Source organism: Simochromis diagramma, unplaced genomic scaffold (assembly GCF_900408965.1).
Source record: "Simochromis diagramma unplaced genomic scaffold, fSimDia1.1 OVJJ01000433.1, whole genome shotgun sequence".
Taxonomy (NCBI): domain Eukaryota; kingdom Metazoa; phylum Chordata; class Actinopteri; order Cichliformes; family Cichlidae; genus Simochromis; species Simochromis diagramma.
In genome coordinates, this window is record NW_024387031.1 from 3761487 (window position 1) to 3780472 (window position 18986).

General features: G+C 46.5%; 1 protein-coding gene across 9 annotated transcripts in view; it reads right to left on the bottom strand.

The window, feature by feature from the left end:
- The window catches only part of shtn3 (shootin 3), a 28523-nt gene extending 27718 nt beyond the window's left edge, over positions 1 to 805 (bottom strand). For 8 of the 9 annotated variants that reach the window (XM_040043114.1, XM_040043120.1, XM_040043118.1 and 5 more), the window contains exon 1: positions 448 to 805. In XM_040043114.1, coding sequence (XP_039899048.1) covers positions 448 to 525 — 78 coding nt within the window. In that variant the 5' untranslated portion in view covers positions 526 to 805. The remainder of the gene's footprint in view (positions 1 to 447) is intronic. The other variant, XM_040043112.1, reaches the window with a different exon arrangement.
- Positions 806 to 18986: the final 18181 nt, after the last annotated feature.

The following is an 18986-nucleotide window of genomic DNA, read 5'->3' on the forward strand; positions in this document are numbered from 1 at the left end:
CTACCATGCAGGTGTTTGGGGTCATAGCCAAGCCCTGGTGGTGTGAGAACATGATTTAAGGCGTTTTTCATTCTGTCTATTGTAAGGGAGCACGCAGTAAGACACACGGTCCAGAATAAACCGGCAGCCTCATTCACTCCGCACATTTTTACACAAAAAGACACACAGCGTGTTTTAAACCCAGAAACTTCCCCGTGAAGGGAGATGTAGCTGTGCTATTCGTATCATGTCTCCTCACTGACTGGTTCAGTTCGCTTAAATGGCGTGAAGAGCATGATTTAGGGAGGGGTCCGGCTCTTTGATGTCTGAGCTCCACTAGCATAAGCCGGGCGGCGAAATGTCCCACAGGGGCAACAGAGCCGCTCGGGCTCCCGCATGCATGCTCGCCTCTCACACGCTGATTTGGAGTGTCGGAAGTCAGCACAGGAGACGTTTGTGTCATTTTACCTCTGTTTGCATGTGTGCGTCCTTCTCCTCTTCCTCCTCGCATCCCTCCATCTGCGCGGATGGTGAGCAGGGAAGCATTTTGATTGACAAATTATCTTCCAGGCTGCTGATGTATTCTTATCACCAGCTATATTTTTTTAAAAACAGGAAAGCCGAACAGAGCTGAAATTCTAGGAGCACATGTCTGAACGTGAGCCCATTTTCTTCCCTTTGCAGCACATGGGATGGAGAGAGGCTCAGTACGATGCTGCTGCCGGCGGGCAGGACCCTCCTCCTCTTCCTCCTCCCTTCACTGACAGCGTCATCCTGCTCCCCTGATCGCCTCCTGCTATGGAGGACCACAAGAGCCACACATCGAAATAAAGAATTCTGTGCTTAAATAATAATTTATAAAATGATTTCTGCACTTGTAAATTCATTTTCGAATTGATTTTTAAATCACTTAATCTAAACAGTATTTTTAAAGACATTTTTCAAAATGAATTACTAATCCACCAATAAACACAATAAATTAACCTGATTTTCAAAAGGTTTTTTAAAACACAATTTAAAATAGCGATTCCACTCTTCATTTTAAAATCCATTTCCCTTTCCTGTTTGCTCACGGATTAATGTTTGTTTGGATTAGCAATTTAATTTTAAAAATACTGCTGCAATGCAAATTAGCATCACAATCAATGACTAGAAAACATGGAAGACACGACACACACAAACGCGACAGCGCCTCCTCCCACTGTGCAAAAATCAAGCCAAAATATCCCGCTTGTGGAGGCTGCCATCTTGCAATTTTGGAGCCAGAGTCTAAGCAGTAGTGACTTGAGGTGGAGCGACTGTGTAATGCTCCCGCCCACACACCCGCTGGACATGACCGCAAACATGCCCCCCTATACTTTTTACGTAGCCTGGCTGCTCCAGTTTATTTGCTGATGGGTTTACCGTAACTGACGACTCGTTTAATTAAGCTACAACATCTAAAATCACTGTTTTTAATTTGTTTGCAAGATTAGCCGCTAGCATACATAATGTGTTGGGGGCATGTTGCTAGCTAGTTAGCGATGCGATTGACACACCTGTTACTATAATAATCTGTGTTATTGAATGATTCAGGACTCCTTAGGTTTTGTTATTCATTTTTAGAAAGCGATAAGATCAGCTGCACACTCCACAGAGGCCCAGAGTTACTCTTAATATCAAAAATGTAATGCTGTCCTTTGAGATTTTGACACTTAAGACTGTGAATGTAATGGATCTAAAACTGTTTAAATCTTCAGAGCCCTCTACAGCCTGGTATCATGGAAACTTTAAAAAGAGTAGCAGAAGGTTTCAGTAGTGTAGTCTAATTTGTTCTTTTCATTTAATAATAGAGTCCATATTATATCAACAGCTACATTCAGCCTGGGGAGAAACTAGTGAGGGAGACCATCAAGACCAAGCTGGGTTTCCTGGGTCCAGAGGTTTGGAGAAACTTCTTCCCTTTCTTTCATCACAGCTGTCCTGTGCCAGAAGTTCTGTTGACCCACTGAGAGAGGCATCATTTAAGAAACAACAGGAAGACTGAAGATCATTGCATTGATCAAGCAGGACTCATGATCTTCACCAGCAGCTCCCTCACAGGGAAATCTTCAGACCTCCACTGTAGGCCCGCCCCAGAAGATGGATAAACCCAGCATTTCATGAACACTGTGATGAGACCTTTGGTTTGTGTAATGTTATAAATATTCGGATACTCCCCAGAGGCTCCGGACTTTTACATAAAGATATTATATTCAGTCCTGTAGAAAGTTATATATTTAAAAAATATATTATCCTCTCTGGTTACTCTGGTATCAATAACTCTGAATTGTTTTATAGTAAATAACACACTATCTGCAAAAAACTGTGAAAGAATTCGAGATCACCAGTTTGTAGTTCGACATACAAGTGACGACCTTTGACCTTCATCAGGTTTTATTTAATTGTGTCAGAGAAAATCAAATGTGCTCTTCATGCAGCTGAGTACATCAAGTGTTTAAAATGGAAGCCGTGCAGGTCTGAGATCAGCAGTTTTCTGAAACACCAAACTGAGGTCCTGTTAATGCTGATATATAGTGACGCAGTTACAGGGGTGATTAATCCTTTTGAGTTTTTGTCTTTAACTTTATCATGTAACCAGGGTGCAGAGGAGGCTACCCCCCCCCCCCCCCCCCCCCTCTGTCCCCTTCTGGCTGCCTCTGCCTCAATTTTATCCCACAACTTAGACATTTACATTACTCACACTCTCATTACGCATACATATAGGATCTTGGGGGTGGGCACGATACACGGAGTCCAAATTACCATCAGGGAGTACATCTCACCCCTGGCGTCGTTGCCCACCTCTCAATTTTGAATACACGTAGACATTGAGGGCTAGCAGGAGGGACTATGCGCTTACCTGCTGCTCTCTGGCAGGTAGCTCCATGCCCTCCTGGGTTTTAAATGCACCTTAGAACACACATGCATCAACACTACAATGAGCAGGTGGAGGGAGGTTTGGAGTCTTCTCTCACCCCCGTTCTCTGCGACCTGCTGGAGCGGGGGGGCTAGGAGGAGTTGGCCGTCCGACTGCGGTCTGGAGTGTGGGGCCTCCCTGCTGCTGTGGAGTCGGGGTGGTCTGCCTCTCCCCACCGCAGGGAAAAGGGTAACATCACCTGGGTCTGGGTGCAGTTCCCCCTCCAGGGGCAAGGGTACCTAGACCCGGTTCGTAGAGTACGCTTGGGGAGTGTGATTGTGTGTACAGCATCTCTTCATGTTTGTCTCCACGTTGGTTGAGTGTGGAGTAAGTGCATATGAGAGCATGAGGGTGGGAATGGATGTTTGTGTCTGTGTGTGCCTGTATGTCTGTGTCTATATGTCAGGTTGGGTGTCAGGCGCCACCCCTCTGGGGACATCTCAGGCCCTCCAAGGTTTGGAGGCCTATCTCCACCCACCACCACTTCCCCTGCCGGTGGCGGACTCCCTCAGGTGTCGGTGCGTTGGTGGTTCTTTGTGTCTGGGGGTGGGCGTCCGGGTACACACCGGCTCACTCCTTGGCGGCCGCTTATCGGGGCCTGGAGCCTGGGGCTCGTTCGGGCCACTTCGGAAGTGGGGTGCCCCCGGCCTCTCGGCCTGGGGCTCGGTCACTCAGGCACAGCTGGCTGCCGGCGGAGCTCACGGGCGCGTCACTGCAACTCCCCCTGGCTTCTGCTCCGCGGCTGCTGAGTGAGCCCTCATCTGGGACTCTCCTCAGTTCTTACTGGGACAGTGGCACGGCTGCCCCTCTGTTGGTCTTCCTTGGTCTCTTGTGTTCTGGGGGCCTCTGGATGTCTGGAGTTTTGATCTCCTCCATACCTGCTTCATACCCTGGAGGACGGGGCTGTGGCTCCCCACACTCCCTAGCAGATCGTTACATGGAGAAACCTTTGGAATGCAAGCATGCTGATCCACACAGGTATGCACACAGGTGTACACACGGGTATTCACAGACGCAGACTACAGCTTTCTTGGCTGCTGCCTCAAAGCACATTGTGCGCTGTCTATCTTGCGTGCTGCACAATATCGTTTATTATTTAGTATTTACTGATATCTACTGCTAGCTAGTTTATTGTGATGGTGATGTTTTTTTTATTATGTTGTTCTTTGTTGTTTGCTTTCTCTTCTGTTTTTTTTCTCCATACAGGTGACCCAGGTGTTTTTGTTTTTTTTTGTTGGTGTTTTTTTTTTTCTTTCTTCCCCCCCTTCTCACCGTCTCTTCTCCCCTTTGGTTTTCTTTCTCTCCCTCTCTTTCTTTCATTCTTTCTCCCTGTCCTATCCCCCAGTCATGTCTGTCCCGTTTGTAGCAACTGAAAATAAAATAAATTCATAATTATAATAAAGGTCAATCAAATGGACCAATATGGCAAGGCCATGATGATCCACTTGGTAAAATAAATCCGCTCGGCATCTTTCTTGGCCTTAAGACAACAATTCTGATGGCTATAGATCCAAACGGGACACAAAAAAAAAAAAAAAAAAAAAAAAAAAAAAAAGAATTGTTTTATAGTAAATAACACACTATCTGCAAAAAACTGTGAAAGAATTCGAGATCACCAGTTTGTAGTTCGACATACAAGTGACGACCTTTGACCTTCATCAGGTTTTATTTAATTGTGTCAGAGAAAATCAAATGTGCTCTTCATGCAGCTGAGTACATCAAGTGTTTAAAATGGAAGCCGTGCAGGTCTGAGATCAGCAGTTTTCTGAAACACCAAACTGAGGTCCTGTTAATGCTGATATATAGTGATGCAGTTACAGGGGTGATTAATCCTTTTGAGTTTTTGTCTTTAACTTTATCAATAAAACAGTTGCAGCTTTCACTGACAGCATATGTGGTACTTTAACCTTTGTACTGTTTTCATCAGTTAATTTTGCAGTTAACATGTTGGATGATCTGTCTGCTTCAGATCCTGGGTATGTGAGCACAGCTCCTGTAATCACAAAGAGAACAGAACCATCACAAACTGAAATATAAAGTTTATTTCTCAAATCTGAAATAGAGCTGATCCTTCTCTGTCCTCACACACCCAGAATCTGAAGTCCTTCTCTTACATTTTTTCAGTTCAAGAGTTTAATCCATAGTTAATGATTAATGAGGAGTTACTGAAGTACAAGCTTTTTTTTTTTCTTTTTTAAAAAAAAAAAAGGTATTACTGTCTTGTAGATGTTGCAAGAGACTGAAAACATGCTGTTGTTTGAAGATATTTAATAATCAGTTCTGCACAGGAGCTGAAGCAGAGTGCAGCCTGTTGCTTTTACAGAATAATACTTGTACTAAAAGTACAGTAAAGGTAATTACTGACTGAGCAGCCTGGGGCGTTTCTCTTGATTTCTTTAGTCAGGGTAAATTTATTCACCTGCACGGGTTAGCTAAACAAACTTTACAAATCAAGTTCCCCCGACAGCCGAGTGCTCATCTTAGCTAGCTAGGTCTCAGGACCTAGCTAAGGACGGTAGTTACAGATTAGCTTACAAACACGTTTAATTTACCAAAAAAGTGCTTCGGAGCCTCGGGTAGTGATGATGTGACGTTCTGTATCGAGGCTTCAAAGCTTGTGTCGAGTAATGGAGGGGGCGTTTCCGCGATGCGCGCAACGAGGCTTGCTTCATTTATGGGAGGAGCTGAAAATGATGACGTCCGAAGCCTCGCTGCCCGGCTGTACCACGTGACTGGTTCAGGAAGTGGTTCGAACTTTGCCGCGAGCTATGACAGCGATATAAACCCCTCAGACTTCATTCAAAATGTGGGTGTTTGATGGAGAGTTGCGGTTAGTAAGAGTTTGGAGAGAGTTTGGAGAGAGTTTGGAGGTTTAGGAGAGTGAGGAGAGTGAGGAGAGAATGGAACCAGCTAAGAAGAGGAGGATGTCCTCCCCTGTGTGGGAACATTTTGATCTTATTCCTCCCAACAAGGTATGTAAATTTCTACAGAAGATGTATTTTCATAATACTGATGGTGCAATACAATTTGCGTTAAGCTGTCTTTACTTTTGTACAAGGTGAAGTGTTTGCTATGTGCCAGGGAGCTGGGATATAACAACAACACCTCATCCATGCTTAGGCACTACAGAGCTTTGCATGAGAATAAGGGGAACACCGATTGTGGAGCAAGGCCAGGTGAGCCATCAAATGCCATGATAATATAGCATGCCGTAATATTACTAAATGATATAACAATATTATACAACTGTAATAAGTTACGTGTGTGATATTTATATTTGTGCTTTGTTTTTATTGTCTTTCCTCAGGAGAACAATCTCAAATAGATGAAGACCTGGTTAGCATGGTGATTGAGGACTCCCAGCCATTTAGCATTGTGGAGGACAAAGGATTTAAAAGATTTGTTAAATCATTAAATCCTAGCTATGTTCTCCCCACTAAAAAGGTCCTAAAAGCAGTGAAAATTTAGTTTTTACAGAATAAAATGTGAACAGGCAGGACTGAGGCTCAAAGCCTCAGTGTGTAGCTGTCCATACCTCAACATTACAAAAGCACAACCACTGTCCACACCCCAACCACACCTCACAGTAAATGATCATTTCCATTTTAAGCATTTCCAAATAATCATTTTCCATACTGCCAGTATAAATATACAGAGTATACTGCCATCACTACAATATAGATGTTTTACACACTCCTTTTGTTGTTGACATTTATAGGCTGTGTGCAAAATGCCACACTCTTCAAATTCATGCCAACTAATATTTTTACGTCCAGTAGATGTCCTACTAGAGCAAATGAAGCTTCAAGACGCTTTGCGCTGGGGTGAACCAATTGGATGGAAAGCTTCAGTGCTTCATGAAGCTTCATCTGCCCATCACTAGCCTCGGGTCCTTCTCCTGGGTAGTCCAGTTTACTGAAGAACACCTCAGGCCGTCAGGTGAAAAAACAGTCTGTTGTGTTTTCGTAACGTAAACGCTGGCCGTCCTCTCAGAGCCTACGCTCTATCTGCTATTCCCGGACAGAGATACGCAAGTTTCTCCATGACTGCAGCTGCCAGTCAAAGCTGTTATGATGACCCCAATTTAACATCACCGTGGTAGGAATTAGAATCAAACTTATGGGAAAGGAGACCCCTTGGACATAAATCAGCGTGATGAGAACTGATAACCAGTAGTGGTTTTAGATACGGGCGACACGGGCGGTTGCCCGGGGTGGCATCGTGGTGGGGGGCGGCATCACGGGCATCGGCAAAAAAAATAAAAAATAAAAATGCTTGTACTCATGCTGCCCCAACGCATATTGGGAATGGCATAGGCACCGATCGGTTTTCTATCGCCCATTTGCTGGGAGTAAGGGCGGCCTTCGTTGGCGAGGTGCGCCTGCTGCTTGCGGCGCAGATAGGAGAGGGCGGGGCGGCGGGGGATTCTCTGACCGGCTGGAGCAGCATCTAATAACCAACTCGCAAAATAAAACAAAATAAAAACAAACACGAAAACACCAGACATTATAATACAGACTTATAATTTGCACCGATGGTTTTTTGAAATTCTATAAAGTGAGCGCAAGAGCCCTCGGTGCGCCTGCTTGCTGCTGAAGTCAAAGTAAACTTTATTGTCATCTCCGCTACATACAGTCCAGTATATAGAGAGACGAGACGACGAGGCTCCAGTTACAGCAGTGCAAGTAAACAAACAATATATATAAGAAGAGTAAGAAAATAAATATACACTTTAGGACTAGGGATAAAGGGATCAATAACAATTTAAAATTTACGGTTTGATTATTTAAAGTCTCACACACAACCCGTCGAAAGGAGAGGGGGCCCTGCTGCTTCCAAATAGAGCACATTTCATTTATAATGGTGTAAATCCAAGTCCATTATGTATTCATGATTTGAATCCTGGGTTGTGTGAAATCTCAGAAATGCACCCTAGAACTAAGGTGTAGGTGTGTTAGATCATGTTGTGGTGATCCTTGGGTTCAGGGATGGGTGTTCATACTGGAGTGCAAAATTAAAACCAATGGAAGATAGACAAGAAAAGTTCAAAGCCATCAGGTCCTCAGTTTAGAAAAAAGAGAAAAGAAGAGGAAGAGAAACGAGCAAAAGATACAGGTAAGCAAATGTGTCATTGGATAATGGCATGTATCCTGAAACAATCAGAATCAGAATACTTTATTAATCCCTAAGGAAATTATGTGCGTTACAGTTGCTCCAAGAAGAAATGGTAAAAAAAAATAGCAACAGTAACAGACTAAACTCCAAACAATACATTATGTTACAGATTTTAATATTAATTAGTCATTGTCAATTGTTGATTTGTCCTGTTCTCATTGTATGACGAATTATGATGGCTGTTTGGGAGCCGTTTGCATACTATGCATACTCTCTTTTCATATGTGTGTGTGTGTACAACAGCTTTATGTTAATGTACAATCCTTAATATGTTTTGTCTGTGTGTGTGTGTGTGTGTGGGGGGCGGAGGGAGTGCTCGCCCAGGGCGCCAATAGGACTACCACTGCTGATAACTGTGGTTATTTTAGTCTGACCCCAGTCCCATCCGCTAAATGGAGGAGGTGGGGTTACTGAACTATACTGCAGCTAGACACCAGGGGGCGATAGAGATGTTTTGGCTTCATTTTTGAGGAACTGCCGCATCGTTCATGTTTTCTAACTGGTTTCTACCTGTGTTGATGCTAACATGACTAAAGCTAGCCAAGGAGCACTAAATATGTGAAGCAAGGCAGAAAGATATACTCATCAAATGAACAAAATCACAAGATAATAACACCAGAACTGAAAATGTAAAAAAAAAAAATATGTTGACATCAAATGGTGTGCTATTTGAAATCTACATGAAACAATGACACATCTATTTCTTCCAAATTTTTTTCCCCCCCAATTGTACAAATTAGTCTGTGTTTGGCCTTGTCCCAGAAATCATATTTATACACAACTAGAGCTGGGCGATATAAGATTTTTTTAAGTTTTTTTCATTTCAGGCAATAACGATATATATCACGATATAAGCCAAATAACTATATTTGTCAGATTTAAATGTGCCGCTGCTCACAAGTAAAATGTGAAATAATCAACAGCTTGTTTTGATTTAAATATTTATTTCCCATAATAAGTTCAACAGGGTAGATGTACTTAAGGAACATGAGACTTTTTCAGATAAATAAAGGCAAATATTGCAAACTACACAAAAGGCAGCCGCTAAAGCGTTTAAGTTTCAAAACAGAACAAACAAAACAGACTACTAAATTGTCAATTCCACTTAGAAACAAAATATTACTTCTCAAATAAATCTTAGTTTGTTTTACAGAAGAACAGAAAAAATTGATTAACTTTTGTCAATATCAAATAAACTGAGAACTAAAAGGAAATTCTCAATCTCTCCTTGTTGTATAGCTTAGCTTTTCAAACAGTTTTAACAGTTACTTTAGTCTGACAAAAGCCGAATGACGAATTAGCGCTTCCAGTCAGAGATTGAGCATGCACCGGTTTATTGTATTTCCAGACTTGCTTTTGGCACAATTTACACTGCGCGCTACTCTGTTTTTTGTCAGACTTGAAATAGCCGAAATACCTTCACACTACGGAACTTCTATGGCTCTTCCGTTCGACAATCTCTCCGGCATTGGAACCATCATCTGTTTTCTCTTCGGTAACCTTTGGTCACGCTCTCGGTTGATTTTTCTCTAGTTGCAACACTCATTTCCTCCATTATCCGGGCGGCACGGCGACTGGCTGCTTCCCAAACAAATACACATGTGCGGCTTGGCACTTGTGCTGTACGTAACAAGTCACGTGACGTGACGCTGCGGCTGTGATTGGTTCGGCTCTGCGCTACTTAATTTGGATTGGCTGTTCTTCTTTTTCTTTTTCTTTTTAAGAGGACAAGAGCGGTGAGGCCTATCGCAATAGTTTAACTTTTCTATCGAGAAAAAGTTATTTCACAATACATATCGTTATCGTTCTATCGCCCAGCTCTATACACAACTAAGTATGACTCGCGAATATGTTTTCAAATGGATGAGTCCTCACATAATGATGAATCATCCATTTACATATCCTAAATTTGATGCCACTGAACTTATCAGCGGTTGTTTGAACAAAGCCCCAAAATCCCCTATGAGCAAGCAGTTGGTGATAGTGGGGAGGAAAAACTCCCTTTTAACAGGGAGAAACCTCCGGCAGAACCAGGCTCAGAAAGGGATGGCCATCTGTCACGACCGAGTAGGGTTCAAATGTTCGCTGAAAATTTAGTTTTATATAAATATGATGCTGAGGCCAAAATACTAATAGGTTCATAGCTCTCACAACTCCTCTGCAAAGGATTTCCCTAAGAGAGAGAAAGAGTGGTTATCAAGAACTTCAGGACAGTACCTACATATAAGTATATAAATAAGAGGGTTTTTTTTTTCACAATGTCAGAAGGAGAGAGGCACTCCTTTTGACATTTCACAGATGATGTGGTCCTGTTGGCTTCATCAGGTGATGGCCTCCAGCTCGCCTTGGAACAGTTCACATCCGAGTATGAATCGGCACCTCCAAATCTGAGGCCATGGTCCTCAGCCGGAAAAGGGTGGAGTGCCCACTACGGGCACACTGCGGGTCAGGGATGAGACTCTGCCCCAAGTGGAGGAGTTTAAGTATCTTGAGGTCTTGTTCACGAGTGAAGAGAGAAGGGAGCAGGAGATCGACAGACGGATTGGTGCAGCGGCTGCAGTGATGCGGACGCTGTACTGGTCTGTTGTGGGAAAGAGAGAGCTGAGTGTAAAAGCGAAGCTCTCAATTTACCGGTCGATCTACGCCCCTACCCTCACCTATGGTCACGAGCTGTGGGTAGTGACCGAAAGAACAAGATCGCGAATACAAGCGGCGGAAATGGGTTTCCTCTGAAGGGTGGCCGGCCTCTTCCTTAGAGATAGGGTGAGAAGTTCGGCCATTCGGGAGGGGCTCAGAGTAGAGCCGCTGCTCCTCCACATCGAAAGGAGCCAGTTGAGGTGGTTCGGGCATCTGACCAGGATGCCCCTTGGGCGCCTCCTGTGCGAGGTTTTTCGGGCATGTCCCACCAGGAGGAGGCCCCGGGGCAGACCCAGGAAATGCTGGAGAGATTATATCTCTCGGCTGGGCTGGGAACGCCTTGGGGTTCCCCTAGATAAGCTGGAGGAGGTGGCGGGGGAAAGGGAGGTCTGGGCTTCTCTGCTTGGGCTGCTGCCCCCGCGACCTGGTCCCGGATAAGCGGAAGAAAATGGATCCACTGCTGTGGACGTACACAACTCACAAGTCCCTGGCTCTCTCGGCTCCTCTGCAGAGGGTTTCCCTAGGAAAGTGGGCCTAGCAGGGTCACCGGGGAATGGGGGGCTGTGCCTCACTGCCCTCCCCTCGTTGGAGAAACCTTCGTGCAGAGGAGTTCAGAAAGCCAGACTCTTGTGTGTTGAGTATGTCCTGGTGAGCCTCCACCATTTACTGGTGGGTGCAGCCTGGACTGTCTAGAGACGGACCAGACCGGCTGCACAACACAGACACTTCAAACCTCATCTGAGGACAAAAACTATAAGAACAACAGAAACAAGAACGAAAACGTAGCATAGAACCATGCAGGGATAAAACGAGAGGGCAGCACTGCAGAGGTGAGGACCAGCAGCTCTTGGAAAGAGACAAAACAATACACACAACAACAGACAAGAAACAAACAGAGAGAGCAAAAAGTGGTTATCAAGAACTTGAAGACATAGGACATTACCTACATATAACTATATAAATAATTATCCATTTGTTAGTTTTTTTTTTTCATAATCTCAGAAGGAAAGAGGCACTGAGGCATTGTCTCCCCCTCCCCCACGCTCCTGCTGTGCCTCCTCCTTCTGACAGGAACTGCCTACAGAGTAAGTATGAAGGATGCCTGAGTAGACGTACACAACTCACACAGCCCGTTCTCACTCCCGAGGCGTAACATGTCGACGTTTTGTCACGTCCCGCGGCGTTCCTGAGGAACGCGAAAGGAGACCTTCGGCGTTCTTATGGTATGCGGCGGGTTATGGCTGGAATCCAGTGCAATGACGCTCCCGCGGTAATAGACGTTCCAGCCCTGTATTCCAGCCCTAAACCTAACCTTATCCCTAGCCCTAACCATAACCTTATTCCTGATCTTAACCAGGACTATAATGATGTTAAATAGCGTGTTTCTAAGCGATTTGAAGAAAAAGAGCGAACATGTGTAGATGGAGTCCAGACGGTTCTCATATTTCCTCTTTTTTCCCGAGATCGTCATTTAGGAACGTGGTGGGTAGCCGAAAACGTAATATGTTGACGATTTGTCACCTAGCGTAAAATGTTACGCTTTGGGAGTGAGAACGTGTTGACTCACAAGTTCCTATATATATATATATATATATATATATATATATATATATATATATATATATATATATATATATATATATATATATATATATATATATATTAGGGGTGCAACGATACTCGTATCGATATTGAACCGTTTGATACAGTGCTTTCGGTTCGGTACGCATATGTATCGAACAATACAAAATTTTTAATTTATTTTATCAACTTTCCCTCTGACGATGCTGTCTGTGTTGAGCGCTCAGTGGATCTGTGTTGAGCGCTCAGTGGATCTGCGCTCGACAGTGCAGCCTAGGCGGAGTAGTCGAACGCAGATTCACTGAGCGCAGGGCAAGCTAGCGAGACAGAAGTTAAGCTCTCCTTGCAACATGGCAAATTAAACCTCCCCCACCCTCATTCAGATCTGGCGTTTGGAACTATTTTGGTTTTCATGTGACGTATGACCCTGAAGGTAAGCGCGTCATGGACTAAAGTAAAACAGTATGTTGGATGTGCCACGCAATGCTCAATTACATGGGTGAGAGCTAGTGTGTTAGCGCAGTTAGCTCGTTAACGTGTTGGCCGTCCAGCCCCATGCACGGGGCGATCCGCGGTAGCTCGTTAACGGAGATTTGCCGTGTTGTGGCGTTAACGTCATTTCAACAAGATTTACGCTGACAGCACTAGTGGGAACACAACGAATATGACTGCACATTTACGCCGACATCATCCTATATAAGCGCTATATAAATCCAATCCATTATTATTATTATTATCCTAGTGCAAAGACAAGTGGAAGCAGACAAAAACAACAAGCACGCATGCTATAAACTTTACCCGAGTCATTTAGACAGCCGTTAGCACATGATTCTCCTTATGGGGACCTGATATGTTTAATATGCTGCTGAGAATATAGCCCAGAAGAAGCGTACAGTATAGCTTTTATTTTGGAAAGAGCCATTTCTCTGTAATAAACTCTCTTTTCCAAAGATGAGTGATTCCTCAATCAGATACAGGGCTCGCAAAATCGCTAGCCCGACGTCCCGGGGCTAGCGATTTTTCCAGTCGGGCTACCAAAATCTATCTCTGCCATGCCCGTCGGCCTATCGTAGGAAGGAAAAATATATGTCAATGCTTTTGCATTCTTTCGGAAATGTAGCTGGGTAATTATGTCATTGGCATCGGTGAGCCACTGTCAATATGTGACATATTGAAATCGCGTTTGAATTTGCGCTTGTTTTTTGCTTTCACTTTGCAATTGCGCGAACTGTGTATAGAGAGCGACAGTACTGATTGGTGAGTGATGATAATTTGCGCACCAATTCCTCTGACATCGTCTTATCAATCGTTAGCTTACTATGCAAACATGACAAGTGAAATCTCCCGCAGCAAGCTTAAACATGTGAGAGGTTGATCGCGCAGAAAATTGCTGAGCGTTATGTGAATCCGTGTGTAAAAGCAGCAGGATATATATTTTAGTTCTGCTGAGCCAAATAAGACAGGTCAGGGTGAAGAAGTGACAGCCAAAGAAAAGCTTACCACAAAACGGAAAAGTTATGACAAATCAGACTATAAGGCAAAAAGAAAGTGCAGCTTTATGGTTTCATGGACAAAAGAATTTCTGTGGCTGCAATATGACAAGCTATATAACCAGGGGTGCACATAAGTGGTCCGCAGGTGCGCATTCCTGTCAAAATAAGAAACGCGCACAAGATAAGAAGTTGCAACGCGTGTTTGCGTACATAAGATTTTCAGGAGGAAGACAGACATTTGTTTAGAACTCTTAAAGATGTCGAAGAAGCAAGCTCCTTTAAGCAATTACTGTGATGTTCCTCCACCTCCAAAGAAATGTCAGGAGTCCGAACCACAAAAGAAGCATGTATTCTCGGAAAAGTAGTTGCAGGAGGTGAGCTGGCTTCAAACAAATGATGAACGCACAGAGATGTGGTGCGGAATGTGCCGTGAAAATTTAATAAATGACAAATTAAAAAGGCATGAACATTTTTTTTTTGTATCAAAAAAATATCGAACCGTGACACCAAAGTATCGAACCGAACCGTGAATTTTGTGTATCGTTATATATGTATATATGTATATATATATATATATATATATATATATATATAGTAGCGGGTCAGGGCTGTTTGGGGTTTGACAGCTATGTTCGGTTGTTCCAGGCGGCAGCGTTACGTTGCCATGGTTACAGGTGACGTGTTCTCTGTGACTGAGTGTTTCTGGGTGGAGAGAGCGCCATTTTTTGCTGTTGTTGTTTTTTGCTGTTGAATGATAATAAACGGCTGTGCTCCCTCGCTAGCTCGTGGGAAGCAAGGCCAAACGATACCTCTGTCTCCTTGTCTGAGCTCGCCACATTGGTGTCAGAAGTGGGATAGCTTACCCTCGCCGGAATGGAGAGAGACACTCAGAGGCTGGAGCAAGCCGTCGAGGAGAGCATTCGCTGCTTGGGGAGCTGACGATTGAAGAGAGAGGAAGCAACCGGCCAAGTAAGTCCTCCGATGGGTCCCGATGGCACGAGCGCACCGTGGTAGTGGCCCTTCGTGACAGACGCTAGGACAATGCTTCGTGGGCTGCCTCTGTCGACCGACATGCTGAGCCCCCGACAGCGAGCAGTGATGCCTACAACACCAGCTAAGGTACCGAAATACAACAGGCTAACCCCGCTAGAGCCCTACCTCTCACAAGTCAGGCATAGTGGCTGGAGCGACGAAGAGGCTGCTACGCACCTAGCGCTAGCATTGGAAAGAGATGCACTGCAGGTACTGCTTGACCTAGCCCCGGCAGAGCAGCATGAGCTCCAGGCCCTCACCATGGCACTCGAGAGGCGATTTGGGCAGCGGCACTCCACTGATGAGAGCAGGGAGCAGCTGACCAACCGGAGCCGTTGGGCAGGGGAAAGCCTGGGCACCTTTGCAGCTGATGTGTTGCTATATGCTCGTTGTGGCTACCCAGAGTTCCCAGCAGCAGCCCGTGAGGAGCCCGTGAGGAGCTTGGTTTTCTGCTAGGACTCTTTCCAGAGCGACTGCGCCAACACGTCTGGCTGGCCATGCTATGAACTCTCCGTGAGGCGCTCCTTGTGGCTGAAAGGGCCGAGCTGGTGCTCGCCTCACGACCTAACCAGCAGGTAACCCCACCAAACTACCCCCAAATCAGAGCCGCAGACTGCGACAGGGAGGGGGAGTTCACGGAGATATGCCAGCTGCAGCCCTTGGTGCCCTGGAGGCGTCCCCGTCAACCGACCGACCACTTCTCCCGGTGTGATAAGCTTGGCCACGTGGCGTGCGACTGCCTGGCGCCCGCCCCAAAGACCAGACTATGTGGCCTTAGGGAAACGAGAGGGGGAGCGGTGTAGCCAGGGAACCACCGCTCCAGCTTCCAGCCCCCCTCCAAGAACGATGCACGGTGGTGGGCCTAGTCGGGCACCTCAAGGGACTCTACCTGAGCTGCTGTGTTGAGGACCAGCCCTGCCGGGCCCTGGTGGACACGGGGTCTACCATTTCCCTGATACGACCTGGAACGTCCGGGCCGCTTGTGATGGGTTGGTCGCCCACCGACACCCAGCTGGTGATGGGGAGAGAACTGACATGCGGGGGAAGAGACCGTTGCGGATCCGAGTGAAGGATCTGAAGCTGGTACACGACTTCTGGCTTGCTGACATCCAAGACCAGTGCATTGGCCTTGATCTGCTGACCCGCTGGGGGGCCTGCGTTGACACCGCGAAGCTGGCTATCACTCTTGGTACAGAGACTCTGGCCTTCCAGTGTGGTCAAAGGCAGGGAACGGAGGGGACCAGAGACAGATAAGCCGGGCTTCAGGCAGCTGCCGCTCAACAGACTTCGGACTCCGGTGGCTCTGGACCATCTCTACTCGCCCCAACTCTACTCGCCTCAGCCCCAGCCTCTAGGCCCAACAAACCTCCCTCGACTGAGACAACCCAAGCTGTTGATGACCTGTGGCAGCGCAGCAGCATAGGCCTCACCGTTGCCCAGCGCCAGCGGTTGAAGTGCTTCCTGGACGAGAATGTGGACATCATTGCCGCTTGTGACGAAGACTGCAGGCAGACGCAGCTGGTTCAGTACACCATCAACACCGGCTCTGCTCATCCCATCCATCCCATCCACACCGGCTGCTCCTCTCGAAACGACAGGAGTAGCGGGGCCAGGAGGCACTGGGCGTCGCTGCTGCTCAGGCTGCAGCCAGCGGAGGGGGATGGCTCCCATTGACCACGCAGCAGCTGAATTGGGAACAGGAGGCTGACGGGACATTGGTTCAGGTGGGGGCCTGGCTGGAAGCGGCGCTACGCCCAGACTGGACGTGGGTGTTGGGCCTTGTGAATGGCTACTACTCCCAGTACAACAATCTGGAGACTCATAACGGCCTCCTATACAGGAGATGGTGGGCCCCCAGCCAGGGCAAGGATCTCCTGCAGCTGTTGGTGCCTCGGTCGCTGCGGTCGCAGGTGCTCGGGCTTGTCCATGGCTCGGTGGGGGCCGGCCACTATGGGAATGCCAAAACTCTCCGCTGTCTCAGGGGACGGTTCTACTGGCCTGGTTGTCGACGGGATGTGGAACTTCATGTGCACTGCTGTGACACCTGCACAGCACGGAAGGGCCCCACTTAATGCTCCACTGCCCCCCTGCAGCAGTATCTGGTGGGGGGCCCGATGGAGAGAGTGGGAGTGGAGGTCCTAGGGCCTTTCCCCGTTACCGAGTCAGGCAACCGGCACGTGTTGGTGGCCATGGACTGCTGCAGGAGGCTGAGGGAGTGGCTGCGGGTGGTTCATGACTACACCCGCCAGGCCCAGGCCAGCGCTGGAGTACAACAGAGAAGAGCCGGCGACACCAGGTGCCGAGGGGGAGCTTTCGTGCCTGGCGACAAGGTTTGGGTGTACTGCCCGGTTCGCAAGAGAGGAGTGTCTGGCAAGGGCTGGCGGAGGTCATGGAGCGGCTAACAGAAGTGGTGTACCGGATCCGCATGCCGGGCCTGGGGCGCATGCTGGTGTTGCACCAGGACAGACTCTCACCGTATTGACCGCCCGCTCCAGCAGGCGCCGGGGCAGGGGATGCTGGTGGCACCCGTTCTGATCCGAGTGACTCTTCCCCTGCTGGTCGAAATTGGCCTGTGCGACGAAAGAGGGCACCTGGACATTTGCGGGACTTTGTGTTGGGTAATGGGGTTGTCGGGGACGATAATAAACGGCTGTGCTCCCTTACTAGCTCGCGGGAAGCAAGACCAAATGATACCTCTGTCTCCTCCTTGTCTGAGCTCACTACTATATATACATATACAGGGAGTGCAGAATTATTAGGCAAATGAGTATTTTGTCCACATCATCCTCTTCATGCATGTTGTCTTACTCCAAGCTGTATAGGCTCGAAAGCCTACTACCAATTAAGCATATTAGGTGATGTGCATCTCTGTAATGAGAAGGGGTGTGGTCTAATGACATCAACACCCTATATCAGGTGTGCATAATTATTAGGCAACGTCCTTTCCTTTGGCAAAATGGGTCAAAAGAAGGACTTGACAGGCTCAGAAAAGTCAAAAATAGTGAGATATCTTGCAGAGGGATGCAGCAGTCTCAAAATTGCAAAGCTTCTGAAGCGTGATCATCGAACAATCAAGCGTTTCATTCAAAATAGTCAACAGGGTCGCAAGAAGCGTGTGGAAAAACCAAGGCGCAAAATAACTGCCCATGAACTGAGAAAAGTCAAGCGTGCAGCTGCCAAGATGCCACTTGCCACCAGTTTGGCCACATTTCAGAGCTGCAACATCACTGGAGTGCCCAAAAGCACAAGGTGTGCAATACTCAGAGACATGGCCAAGGTAAGAAAGGCTGAAAGATGACCACCACTGAACAAGACACACAAGCTGAAACGTCAAGACTGGGCCAAGAAATATCTCAAGACTGGTTTTTCTAAGGTTTTATGGACTGATGAAATGAGAGTGAGTCTTGATGGGCCAGATGGATGGGCCCGTGGCTGGATTGGTAAAGGGCAGAGAGCTCCAGTCCAACTCAGACGCCAGCAAGGTGGAGGTGGAGTACTGGTTTGGGCTAGTATCATCAAAGATGAGCTTGTGGGGCCTTTTCGGGTTGAGGATGGAGTCAAGCTCAACTCCCAGTCCTACTGCCAGTTTCTGGAAGACACCTTCTTCAAGCAGTGGTACAGGAAGAAGTCTGCATCCTTCAAGAAAAACATGATTTTCATGCAGGACAATGCTCCATCACACGCATCCAAGTACTCCACAGCGTGGCTGGCAAGAAAGGGTATAAAAGAAGAAAAACTAATGACATGGCCACCTTGTTCACCTGATCTGAACACCATTGAGAACCTGTGGTCCATCATCAAATGTGAGCTTTACAAGGAGGAAAAACAGTACACCTCTCTGAACAGTGTCTGGGAGGCTGTGGTTGCTGCTGCACGCAATGTTGATGGTGAACAGATCAAAACACTGACAGAATCCATGGATGGCAGGCTTTTGAGTGTCCTTGCAAAGAAAGGTGGCTATATTGGTCACTGATTTGTTCTTGTTTTGTTTTTGAATGTCAGAAATGTATATTTGTGAATTTGGAGATGTTATATTGGTTTCACTGGTAAAAATAAATAATTGAAATGGGTATATATTTGTTTTTTGTTAAGTTGCCTAATAATTATGCACAGTAATAGTCACCTGCACACACAGATATCCCCCTAAAATA